This window comes from Procambarus clarkii, chromosome 55, assembly GCF_040958095.1.
Source record: "Procambarus clarkii isolate CNS0578487 chromosome 55, FALCON_Pclarkii_2.0, whole genome shotgun sequence".
Taxonomy (NCBI): Eukaryota; Metazoa; Arthropoda; class Malacostraca; order Decapoda; family Cambaridae; genus Procambarus; species Procambarus clarkii.
The window spans coordinates 13048827-13061326 of record NC_091204.1 but is presented as its reverse complement, the minus strand read 5'-3'; the positions used below and the strand labels follow the sequence as shown (position 1 = coordinate 13061326).

The 12500-nt window shown below is 46.9% G+C and overlaps 1 protein-coding gene across 4 annotated transcripts in view; it reads left to right on the top strand.

The window, feature by feature from the left end:
• The window catches only part of LOC123750108 (optomotor-blind protein), a 354673-nt gene that overhangs the window by 318509 nt on the left and 23664 nt on the right, over positions 1–12500 (top strand). For all 4 annotated transcript variants that reach the window (XM_069305473.1, XM_069305475.1, XM_069305472.1 and 1 more), the window contains one exon: positions 10017–10163. In XM_069305473.1, the coding sequence (XP_069161574.1) occupies positions 10017–10163 (147 nt within the window). The remainder of the gene's footprint in view (positions 1–10016; positions 10164–12500) is intronic.

Genomic DNA, 12500 nt, shown 5'->3' with positions numbered 1-12500 from the left:
CTCTAAAAAATGAAATATGTAGACAGACGTCCATTGTCTCTGGCTGGGCGACGTCACTGCTTGGTCTTGTAGATAATCCTGTACCACATTTCTTCAACACAACTGCCTCCGTCGCTTCTCCGTCGTTAACGCACAACAACACTTGGTCAACCCGAAAGCCGTTACTACTTGAACTGAGCACAGGACCGTGGAATTCGGTTGTCCCAGCTGATCTGTAATTGGCCCTACGTCAGTCACCATGAGACACGTATATTGGGGTTCTTCACAGCTATAGGGACTACAAGTTTCGAGACCTTCATATAGTTGCCAACAGTAGAAATCCCATCCTACTCTTCTTCCTCCCTGTTGCTCCAGCACGCCTCCTTCAGAGAGCTACTTCTGACAGCCACACCAAGTCCGCACGACACAGGGTGAATCACTCAACAGAGCAACATGCTTGCAGGAGGGGCGGCCAGTTAAGGCAAACGATCCTGTCTTGCAATTACGCTCCCTGCAATGATGCTGACACCAGCAAGGGACACGAGGCATCGTGTCTCACTCAGCTTGTCTTATCTTCTTCTTCTTCTTTCTTCTTTCTTCTCTCTTCCTTCTTCTCTCTTCTTTCTTCTCTCTTCCTCCTCCCATGGGTCTTTGACAAGCGACCTGGGGTCCATTGGGGTCCGTCCGTCCTGGGGTCCATCCTGGGTAGACCGATGTTGGTGGGACAGACTGGAGTCGTTGTTGCTCCTCTTCCATCATTACTGGGTCGTCTGGGGTCGTCTGCAGAACGACCTGGGGTCCACTGGGGGTCCGTCCGTCTTGGGGTCCCCTGGGGTCCGTCCGTCCTGGGGTCCACTGGGTAGACCAATGTTGACCGACCGAGAGGGCTGCATCTTGGGGTCCCCTGGGGTGGTGGTGGTGGTGAAACCATGACCTCCAGGTAGTGGGCTGGTCGTGGTGGTGGTGATAAACGCCCGTGAGTATGGTACACAGCAGCCGTCTCCCTCTTTTGCATATGCGTCGCGCCTCTCCTCTGGCTCCCACCTGTGGATGAACATAAAGGCGACAATACCCGTGTTCCATGCTGTTGTGTGACCCTGTAGTTTGTATAGGGTTTACACAGTCCAGTTATACCGCTCTCCTCCTGGCAACAACTACACTTAAATTTTTTTAAAAAATAATCCAATTAACTCTGAATGATACTGACTTGGTGGAACATAAGACAGTAACAGAGGAAAGTTAGAGAAGAGAGAATAAGGTCATCACTACTTTTAACTTGTCACACACAAAAAAATCAATACTAATAGACAAACACTAGCCTCACTTAACTGTACCTTTCCTAATCTTAAGTACATAATTAACCGTTACTCCCACCCTTAACCTACAGCCACCTACGTGACCCAGAGTGTTTTCCTAGCTTCTCCGCCGGTCAACAACTCAAAACTGTTGCCACCCCTGTGACCAGACTATCTAACGTCGAGCGTCCCCAACGTGAAGTCTACTGACATACTAAGGCTCCCCCTAGCATGCTGTACAAGACCAGTACACCTCGGGTTATTGCGTTCAAATGGAGTAAAACAGTCGATCGCAATAATCTGAGCAGACTCACCACTTAAAACTACTTAAGAACTACACCTGCCACTCCCCACTGACCTGGAGACCAGCGGTGGCTGGGTGTCCCCGTGGGACATGCGAGGTCACCTGTCACACTCAGCTGACCTGCACTACCAACACCGCTAAGTTCCCAAATCGCCAAATCTTATTACTAACATAAATCACTACACACGCAAGTTCTGGTGAACATTCCCTGAACTTCACAAAACTCACAAAATCACTAAACACAACACCAGAGAATCACTATCTCCTAACCTGAAAAAAAGTTCGCTAACTCGCGAATAATAAACACCTGTCAAGATCTCCCTGATAGCGCCTGAGCGGCAAAAAGACACGTGGGACTGAACAATGTTAAAAGAACACCAACTACCTACAACATTGTTCAACACCGCTGCCAACATTGTAACGGGGGGTGGGGGAAATAGCTCTATCTTGTCCATTATTCCACCCCCCCAGTTAACTAACGAGGCCGGGGGAAACAGCTCTCTCTAGTCCGTTATCCCGTCCCCAGTTAGCTAACTATTCTAGAGCACCCTCCAGAGTTCCTAAGGCAACCTCTCTCGTTCAACACCTTGTAACCTAGGTATTTGACTACCTAGGTGCTAAGACTACAAGGCGCCGTAACTTGATCAGTTACCCGAAACTCTAGAGAGAACTCTAGAATACAGAATCATTGCCTCAAACGTAAAAGAGATAACGAAAGGAAAGAAATGCATAGTGAAGTAATTAGTGAGGGTTTGGGGTGAGAGGGAGAGAAGTGGGAGGAGTGAGGAGGGTCATTAGTTGAAAGTGAGAGTTCAGAGAGGGGTGGAGGGAGAGGAGTAGATAGGTAGATGTAGAAGAGTAGATAGAAGTAGACGTAGAAGAGTAGATAGTAGAAGACGAAATGCTGCCACCATCCATTCATGATCATTACACACAAGACAAGGAATGGAACTTGCCTGTATCACAAAATTCTCAAAAGATGTTATCATGAGTTCATTATTAGTATGTTCCCTCTGTACCATGTATCAACTCCAAACATGTACTCGTTAATATCATGAAACCAGTAACCACAGAGGCTTTCTCATCTCAACTCAAAATCTCTAGGGAACAAACTTAAACACAATTTAAATAATAAATTCATAATTATATTTCACATGAAGTATCATATTTTAGCAATTCAATTAAAATGTTCCAGTTTAATATGCAAAGTGAGTCATCATCCAAGAATTCGAGAACCCTACAACTTGACTGCCCCTGATCATCACACAACATATGTAAACACGACCAAGTCACCTCACTGTTCACTCACCGAGGACGGAGTCTAAGTTGAATAGAGAGGGGGGGGGGGGGTCTGTAGCTTGACAGAGACTGTCTCGCCCCTGCCGGCCGACAGCCTCCCTGATAGGGCTGTCTTCTCTCTGCTCTCCTGGCTCGTCTGCTGCTCTGTCTGTTAATGCCTCATGCTGGATAGCTCTCCGAGTTTATATTGGGGAACCTAGTAGCTAACTCCGCCCACAAGTAGATAGCCTCCGGCACTACCAAGCCACTCCTTAAACGTCGGCATGTTTGAAGGCTACCCGGCTCCAATTATACGCTTAGCGGAAGCAAGGTGAAATTATCATGATCTGACCTCAGGTCACTTGGGGTCATTAACGCTTTGAGGTGTGAGATCTCAGGCAGACAACTGGCGCCTCTCAGATCCTTGTCTGTGACTCATGTACTCTATGTATGTATTAACCTAAACCAAACACTTTTACAGTGTTACACAGATTCCTGAGCCTACTGGGCTCTATCATATCTACACTTGAAACTGTGTATGGAGTCAGCCTCCACCACATCATTAATGTGTGTGTGTGTGTGTGTGTGTGTGGGGCCTTCTCCCCCTTCCCCCTGCCTCCTCTCCGCCCTTTGTTCTTCTCACCCCTCTCTCTCTCTCTCTCTCCCCTCATTCCGTCGTTTCCCCTCCCTCTACCACAGTGTTAACCTCTCCCCACAGTTTAGGCTGCAGGTCATGTAAGCTCCAAATTTCCTGACTATTGTGGAAGGCGCCGCTGTAGGCCAGACCTGTTATTATGTACGCGTGCCCCACCTCCTTATATACCTTCCCCTCTCTTCCCCTTCTACTACTCTTCATCTTATCTTCTCTCCTCTTCCTTCTCTTTTCTGTTGTAGCTGATTCTGCCTCTTGCGCTGTCCCTTCTTCTCATTCTGTTCCTTCCATGATGTTATTCCCTAACCCATTTACTTTCATTCATATTTCTCCTCTTTTCTCCTGTTATTCCTTTTTTTCCATCTTACTTTTCTTTTTATTCTTCCCCTCTCACTGTTTTTCCATCAGCATTCTTCTCTTCTTCTTCCTTCTTTCGTATTTCTCCTATTAAATCCCCTGCTTTCTTATCTACTTCGCCCTATACTACTAACATGTTTCTTTTCCACTCTATTTGGACTCTTCCATCTTCTGCAGTTCTTCCCCCTTTCTTAATCCTCTCCAATTACCCCTCCCTTTCCTTCCCTTTCTTCCACTTCCGTCACTTCCCATTTTTTCCTATCTTATCCCTTTCTTCTTATCTTTCTCCGTTCCTATCTACTTCACCTCTCTTCTCTGTCCTACCAATTCGTACATTTTTTTGTCCTCATTGTCCTTGTGGAGTTTCAGTTGTTTAGTTTCTTTGTTATTAATTGTTGTTCAGTTTCTTTGTTATTAATTGTTCTCCAATTTAGGCCTTGTTTGTACTTGTTATTTCTACAACACATAACCAAACCATAACCGGGTTTGGTTGTTTTTTTTGTTATTCCACTCGTACTTGTGTCCTTGTTTGATGGAAGAGTGTTTATACTTTGAGTGAAGCTGTTTTTTTTTGTTTGTTTTGGTGTTTTTTGTATTTCTGTTTTGTTTATAGCCTGTACAATTCAAGTCAATATTCCTGTTTAATCTATAATTTAGAAGGTCTCTTTGTCTGTTTTAGGCTGGAGGCTTGCGGCTAGCCTCGTGTAAATTTCCATGGTGATTTTTGATTGCATGGGGAGTGCCGAATCTTGATAGGGGTCGAACCCCCATACCCCTCCTCAAGTAGGCGTGGCTCCTATTAGGACAAGCACCACTTCCTATGAAGTAAAATTGAAGTTTATTTTTACATAGAGTTTATCACCAGGTTTTGAGCTGTTCGTTACACAAAGAATGTAATTAGAGACATTGCACTACATCACCGAATGCCCAGTTATTAGACCTTTCAGACCAGTTGGCATGAGGTACCTGGAGCTTTGCAATTACTTTATTCACTCTCGTGTTCTTGAAGATATCCTCACAGTATACCCAAAATTTGCCAGTGCAGGCTATTAAACACATGGCTCTGTATGACTAACCATCCTGCGAGATGGGGACTTGTATTACCACTGCTACCTTATTCAATCTTGTGTTGATGATTTCCTCAAAATGCTTCTGGAGTCTGCCAGTGCAGACCGCTTATCACATTCCTCTGTATGACTAACCATCCTGTGTGATGGGGATTTTTTAGCATCACGTAGCTAGCTTTTTTGACACACTGTACTCCACTTCATATAGTCTAGGGTAGCCGCACTAATGCAGATGGACTTCATGAATTAATAAAACAAAATAAAGTTCGTTATACACATATATAACCTCGAGCGGTAATTACACAACATTAAGTATAACGTGATTATGTTGTGTGTTTGCTTGTGTTTTGTTGTGTTTCACAAATCAACACACAAGACCGAGTTCCAACTCCGGCCGACGCGGCTTTGTGGCAGTGCCCAAAATCAGCGGGAAATTTCATACCAAAAATAAAATCAGGTATTCAGGCGGGTGTCGCGAGCGGGCATTTTTTTATTTTTTTTTAACGGGAGAAAAACTGAAAGAAACAAGTACATTATAGTCTCGTTCTCTGTGTTTGACAGAGACAACATCAACTGGGTGACCCTGATGGCTCCTTAAGACTCTTACGTCAAGATGTCCACCAAGTCTTTCGCACTCTCCTGAGTGCTTTATCAAGGTCTAAGTGTGTGGTTAGGACCAGACTTATATCTGATTCACTAACAAAGTCAACATTAGTCGTTGAGATGTAAGTCTCATCTTAACCACACACTCAGACCTTGACAAGACACTCAGGAGAGTACGAAAGACTTGGTGTAAATCTTTGCATAAATTTCACCAATGCACAAGAGTAAGTTTTTATCCTATGTTATTATATCTTTGAGAAGACATTAAAATTACTTAATAATACAAATATAAATCATATCAAAGCATAAACAACAAAGAAGAACTCCGGAATCCCGAGCGACAACAACGACATCATTATTTGCAGTGACAATAGCAATAATAGGCCAATAATGTCACCCTCCAACCAAGTTGCTGCTCGCTCTCACTCGAGGCCGAAACCTCATAATAGAGACTTGAGTTTGAGGTCTTGTGGAGAAAGCAGCGGTCGCTGGGTCGCTTCCTCCCGACGGGTCACACCATCAGACAGACATCCTGAGGATAAAATTGTTTGGGATGAGAAAATTGGACTGGGGAAAATAGGGAGGGAAATGCAAGACCTTACGCCTCGGTCTGACCCAATTGAAACTAAATGGCAGGGCAGGGCCGAGGGTGCTGGAGGGTGGGCGTGCCTTCGTTAACTAGGAACTTTACGGCCAATTGGCTGTGTTGTGTGTCCCAACCAGTGGTTCTAGAGTAAGGAGCAGGGGCTTGACAGCGTGTGGCGGGCCCCTAGAGTAAGGGGAAGGGGGCTGGTAGGAGGAGGGGGTTGGACAGCGTGTGGCGGGCCCCTAGAGTAAGGGGAAGGGGGCTGGTAGGAGCAGGGGGTTGACAGCGTGTTGTGGGCCCCCTAGAGTAAGGGGAAGGGGGCTGGTAGGAGGGGGTTGACAGCGTGTGGCGTGCCCCTAGAGTAAGGGGAAGGGGGCTGGTAGGAGGAGGGGGTTGACAGCCTCTTGTCATAGGCAGTGTGGAGGTACTCTTAACAGGCTACGCAACGCTCAATATCCTTTGTCTCTCTCAATGACTATAGACAGACTCAAGGAATCTATCATGAACTTATAGAAACATTCAAGTTCTTCGAGTTCATTCCCAGGGTGGCCCCGCACCCCTTACACGTCTATCGTGCTTCACATCCCCGTAGATTCCTCTAATATTTGAAGATGTCTCTTTGGACATCTTTAAATATTTTAAGAACATACAAGTCGAATTTTCCACTGGGGGCATGCTTATTGGGCAGCGGCACTCATCCTGTGAGTGGACACACCGCCATAGTGACAGTATTGGGCAGCACCACTCATCCTGTGAGTGGACACACCGCCATAGTGACAGTATTGGGCAGCACCACTCATCCTGTGAGTGGACACACCGCCATAGTGACAGTATTGGGCAGCACCACTCATCCTGTGAGTGGACACACCGCCATAGTGACAGTATTGGGCAGCGCCACTCATCCTGTGAGTGGACACGCCGCCATAGTGACAGTATTGGGCAGCGTCACCCATCCTGTGAGTGGACACACCTCCATAGTGACAGTATTGGGCAGCGCCACTCATCCTGTGAGTGGACACACCGCCATAGTGACAGTATTGGGCAGCGTCACTCATCCTGTGAGTGGACACACCGCCATAGTGACAGTATTGGGCAGCGTCACCCATCCTGTGAGTGGACACACCTCCATAGTGACAGTATTGGGCAGCGCCACTCATCCTGTGAGTGGGCATACCACCATAGTGACAGTATTGGGCAGCGTCACTCATCCTGTGAGTGGACACACCGCCATAGTGACAGTATTGGGCAGTGCCACTCATCCTGTGAGTGGACACACCGCCATAGTGACTGTATTGGGCAGCGCCACTCATCCTGTGAGTGGACACACCGCCATAGTGACAGTATTGGGCAGCGTCACTCATCCTGTGAGTGGACACACCGCCATAGTGACAGTATTGGGCAGCGTCACTCATCCTGTGAGTGGACACACCGCCATAGTGACAGTATTGGGCAGCATCACTCATCCTGTGAGTGGACACACCGCCATAGTGACAGTATTGGGCAGGGTCACTCATCCTGTGAGTGGACACACTGCCATAGTGACAGTATTGGGCAGCGCCACTCATCCTGTGAGTGGACACACCGCCATAGTGACAGTATTGGGCAGCGCCACTCATCCTGTGAGTGGACACACCGCCATAGTGACAGTATTGGGCAGCGCCACTCATCCTGTGAGTGGACACACCGCCATAGTGACAGTATTGGGCAGCGCCACTCATCCTGTGAGTGGACACACTGCCATAGTGACAGTATTGGGCAGCGCCACTCATCCTGTGAGTAGACACACCGCCATAGTGACAGTATTGGGCAGCGCCACTCATCCTGTGAGTGGACACACCGCCATAGTGACAGTATTGGGCAGCGCCACTCATCCTGTGAGTGGACACACCGCCATAGTGACAGTATTGGGCAGCGCCACTCATCCTGTGAGTGGACACACTGCCATAGTGACAGTATTGGGCAGCGCCACTCATCCTGTGAGTAGACACACCGCCATAGTGACAGTATTGGGCAGCGTCACTCATCCTGTGAGTGGACACACTGCCATAGTGACAGTATTGGGCAGCGCCACTCATTCTGTGAGTAGACACACCGCCATAGTGACAGTATTGGGCAGCGCCACTCAAAAATATAAAAGGTATAAGGAGACCAAACTTATATATATATATATATATATATATATATATATATATATATATATATATATATATATATATATATATATATATATATATACAGAGAGAGAGAGACGAAAAAGTGTAGAACCACACACACACACACACATGCTGTGAATAAATTATGAATTAGTAGCAAAATATAAAGATGCGTGCATATATACGTAAAAGGAATACCAGATGATTATGTATACATTAAAGATGCGAGGTGAGAAAGTTTAACAATAACTGGATAACCAAACAGAGACACATTGAGGTGGAAACAAACACGGAAGAGGTAAACACAGGGAGAGCAAACAAGAGGCAAGAGTGAGAGAGAAGCAGAGGAGACACAAAGCGATGGGTGGCGGCGGTGTACAGTAGCAAATGTTCCCATTGAGTGCCATCAGTGCCAAGTGGCACTCACACACTCGCCGCCAAACTGACCGGACCAGTCACAACTACTTTTCAGGCGCCTTCTACGCCCACTCAAGCTCTCTTGTAGAATACAACGGGTTATCATATTTCTTCCCCAGGCATCACTCACTCACACACACACACACACACACACACACACACACACACACACACACACACACACACACACATACACACACACACACACACACACACACACACACACACACACACACACACACACAGAAATACCAGAACTCAATCCCCACAAGCACAATTAGGTGAATACACACACACACACACACACACACACACATGTTTGTTATACATGTTAACAGGGGCCTCGTAGCCTGGTGGATAGCGCGCAGGACTCGTAATTCTGTGGCGCGGGTTCGATTCCCGCACGAGGTAGAAACAAATGGGCAAAGTTACTTTCACCCTAAGTGCCCCTGTTACCTAGCAGTAAATAGGTACCTGGGAGTTAGTCAGCTATCACGGGCTGCTTCCTGGGGTGTGTGTGTGTGTGTGGTGTGGGGGAAAAAAAAAGTAGTTAGTAAACAGTTGATTGACAGTTGAGAGGCGGGCCGAAAGAGCAAAGCTCAACCCCCGCAAAAACACAACTAGTAAACACACACACACACACACACACACACACACACAGCCCAGATTCTCAAGGGAATTGATAGGGTAGATAAAGACAGGCTATTTAACACAAGGGGCACACGCACAAGGGGACACAGGTGGAAATTGAGTGCCCAAATGAGCCACAGAGATATTAGAAAGAACTTTTTTAGTGTCAGAGTGGTTGACAAATGGAATGCATTAGGCAGTAATGTGGTGGAGGCTGACTCCATACACAGTTTCAAGTGTAGATATGATAGAGCCCAATAGGCTCAGGAATCTGTACACCTGTTGATTGACGGTTGAGAGGCGGGACGAAAGAGCCAGAGCTCAACCCCTGCAAACACAACTAGGTGAGTACACACACACACACACACACACACACACACACACACACACACACACACACACACACACACACACACACAAGAAATACAAGAATAATAGAGGAATAGAAGCCCTAAACCAGAAGAGTTACTACAGACTGTCATATTCAATGAGACATGTTTAAAAGAAAACGTGCTGCCAGTATACACCAATATATATATATATATATATATATATATATATATATATATATATATATATATATATATATATATATATATATATATACTTTATTTCTCAAGAATATACATGTTACTTGCTTTCCTTCCATTATGTCGCTAAGACGCAACTCTAACGTCTCTCTCGTTCCTTTCCAGACGATCCTGAACTCAATGCACAAATACCAGCCCAGATTTCACTTGGTGCGGGCCAACGATATCCTCAAGCTGCCCTACTCCACCTTCAGAACTTATGTCTTCAAGGAGACGGAGTTCCTCGCTGTCACCGCCTATCAGAACGAAAAGGTGAGTGAGCCTTCGTGAGGTTTCCAGTCTGTTTTGAGATGATGATGACTAGCGACCCTGGGTATGATGATATGATGGCGCCCAGGGGTATTGTGGTGATACGGTGATGACTAGGGTGTGATGGTGACGACGGTGATAGTGATACTCGCACGTGGTGATGATGTTTGTTGTTGTGCTGGTACTTTGTCGGGTGGGGACGTCACCGCCGGGACACATGTGGGTAAGGGACGTCACCACCCGGGACACATGTGGGTAGGGGACGTCACCGCCGGGACACATGTGGGTAGGGGACGTCACCACCCGGGACACATGTGGGTAGGGGACGTCACCACCCGGGGCACATGTGGGTAAGGGACGTCACCGCCGGGACACATGTGGGTAAGGGACGTCACCACCCGGGACACATGTGAGTAGGGGACGTCACCACCCGGGACACATGTGAGTAGGGGACGTCACCACCCGGGACACATGTGAGTAGGGGACGTCACCGCCGGGACACATGTGGGTAAGGGACGTCACCGCCGGGACACATGTAGGTAGGGGACGTCACCACCCGGGACACATGTGAGTAAGGGACGTCACCGCCGGGACACATGTAGGTAAGGGACGTCACCACCCGGGACACATGTGAGTAGGGGACGGGTAATAGTCGGGTGTCAGCCAGGAGGGTCAGCGTCCCTTCACACAGACCTGCTGACACTTGCTGGATATGATCACTCCCGCATTTTCTTTCCCAGTCTCCTCATCCTTGCATTGTTACTCAACGACTCGTCCTCGTTGTTTCAACAAAATCCTCTACAGTTTACATATATCCTCGGGACTTTTCTGTCAACGTCGAGGGTGTAAGTGTGAAATCCTGGAATAGGGTGTGTATTACACTGCACGCTTTCTTATGGGAGGGAGTGTGGACGTAGTCGTGGCCGCGTGTATGGATACGGACGAGGGGGACATTGTTGACACATGTCAGCGGCGGGACTAGGGAGGTCGACCAATAATGTTATGATTCAATTACACTCTCCCGAGAATGATATTTTATAGTCATTTCATCATCTTTATTCTCCCTGAATTTTAAGTAAGAGCGGCGGTGGGGGAGAGAGAGAGAGAGAGAGAGAGAGGGGAGATAGCTCTCCCTCGGCCGCCCTCTCCCTCCCCTCGGAGTCACGGCTGGGAATTCTTTTAGTGTTATTTTATCATCATCTTAATGAACGTTTGGAATTGGCTTTTGTTTTTAGATAGATGACAGGGGCCAGATTCACGAAGCAGTTACGCAGGTACTTACGAACCTGTACATCTTTCCTCAATCTTTGACGGCTTTGTTAAACAGTTAATGAGCTCCGAAGCACCAGGAGGCTGTTTATAACAATAACAACAGTTGATTGGCAAGTTTTCATGCTTGTTTACTGCTTAATAAATGTAAACAAAGCCGTCAAAGATTGAGGAATGATGTATACGTTCGTAAGTACTTGCGTAACTGATTCGTAAATCTGGCCCCCTGGTCTGAATGACGCGATGCCATCCGTGACAGCTACATTGAACACAATAGTTTATTCTCTTTGTAGAGAAGATATGGCGTGGGAATAAAAGGGAAGATAGAAAAGTTATATAAAGAGAGAGGAGAAGAGGGTAATAGAGGAGAGAGAGAGAGAGAGAGAGAGAGAGAGAGAGAGAGAGAGAGAGAGAGAGAGAGAGAGAGAGAGAGAGAGAGAGGAAGAAAGATGTAATAAGGGGGAAGGGTGGAGGACAAGTCACATGGTAATCCGCGGATATCCGGAATAAGGGGACCGGCTTCTCCCGACCCCGCTACCACTCCTTAATAGAACCGCATCTCGATCGGTGTTTTTGTAGGCCGGCCAGACTCGACGAGGCATTTGCATGTTATCGTGCCCAGCTTGACACACGATAACAAAGGCCTTCCCATGTTGGCCTTTTTATTTCTCGGTTGATGTAGGCTTGACCCCTCTCCTTTTCTCCCTTTTCCCTCCCACTTTCTCCCCTTTCCTACCCTCTATTTCCTTCACACCTTCATTATACTATTTATGTGTTATACCTTCTCATTAACTTTTGTTTTGCATCTTCCCTTTAAACCTGACGCGACCTCATGTCATGAGAGACTTATGAGGGTGTGGGCGTCACGGGCCGTGATGAGGGTCTCAGTAATACCCGGCTTAACTCCTGCCTAAATTATAATCTTGGGCCACGGGAAGCGATGGCACCATGACAGGGTACGGGACCACCGAAGGGAATTGGCCTTAAGTGATTAAATAACATTATGAGATAAGTTGGCCCTATATATGAGGCTAAGGACATACAGCACCATGAAAAGTATAGGGCCAAGGA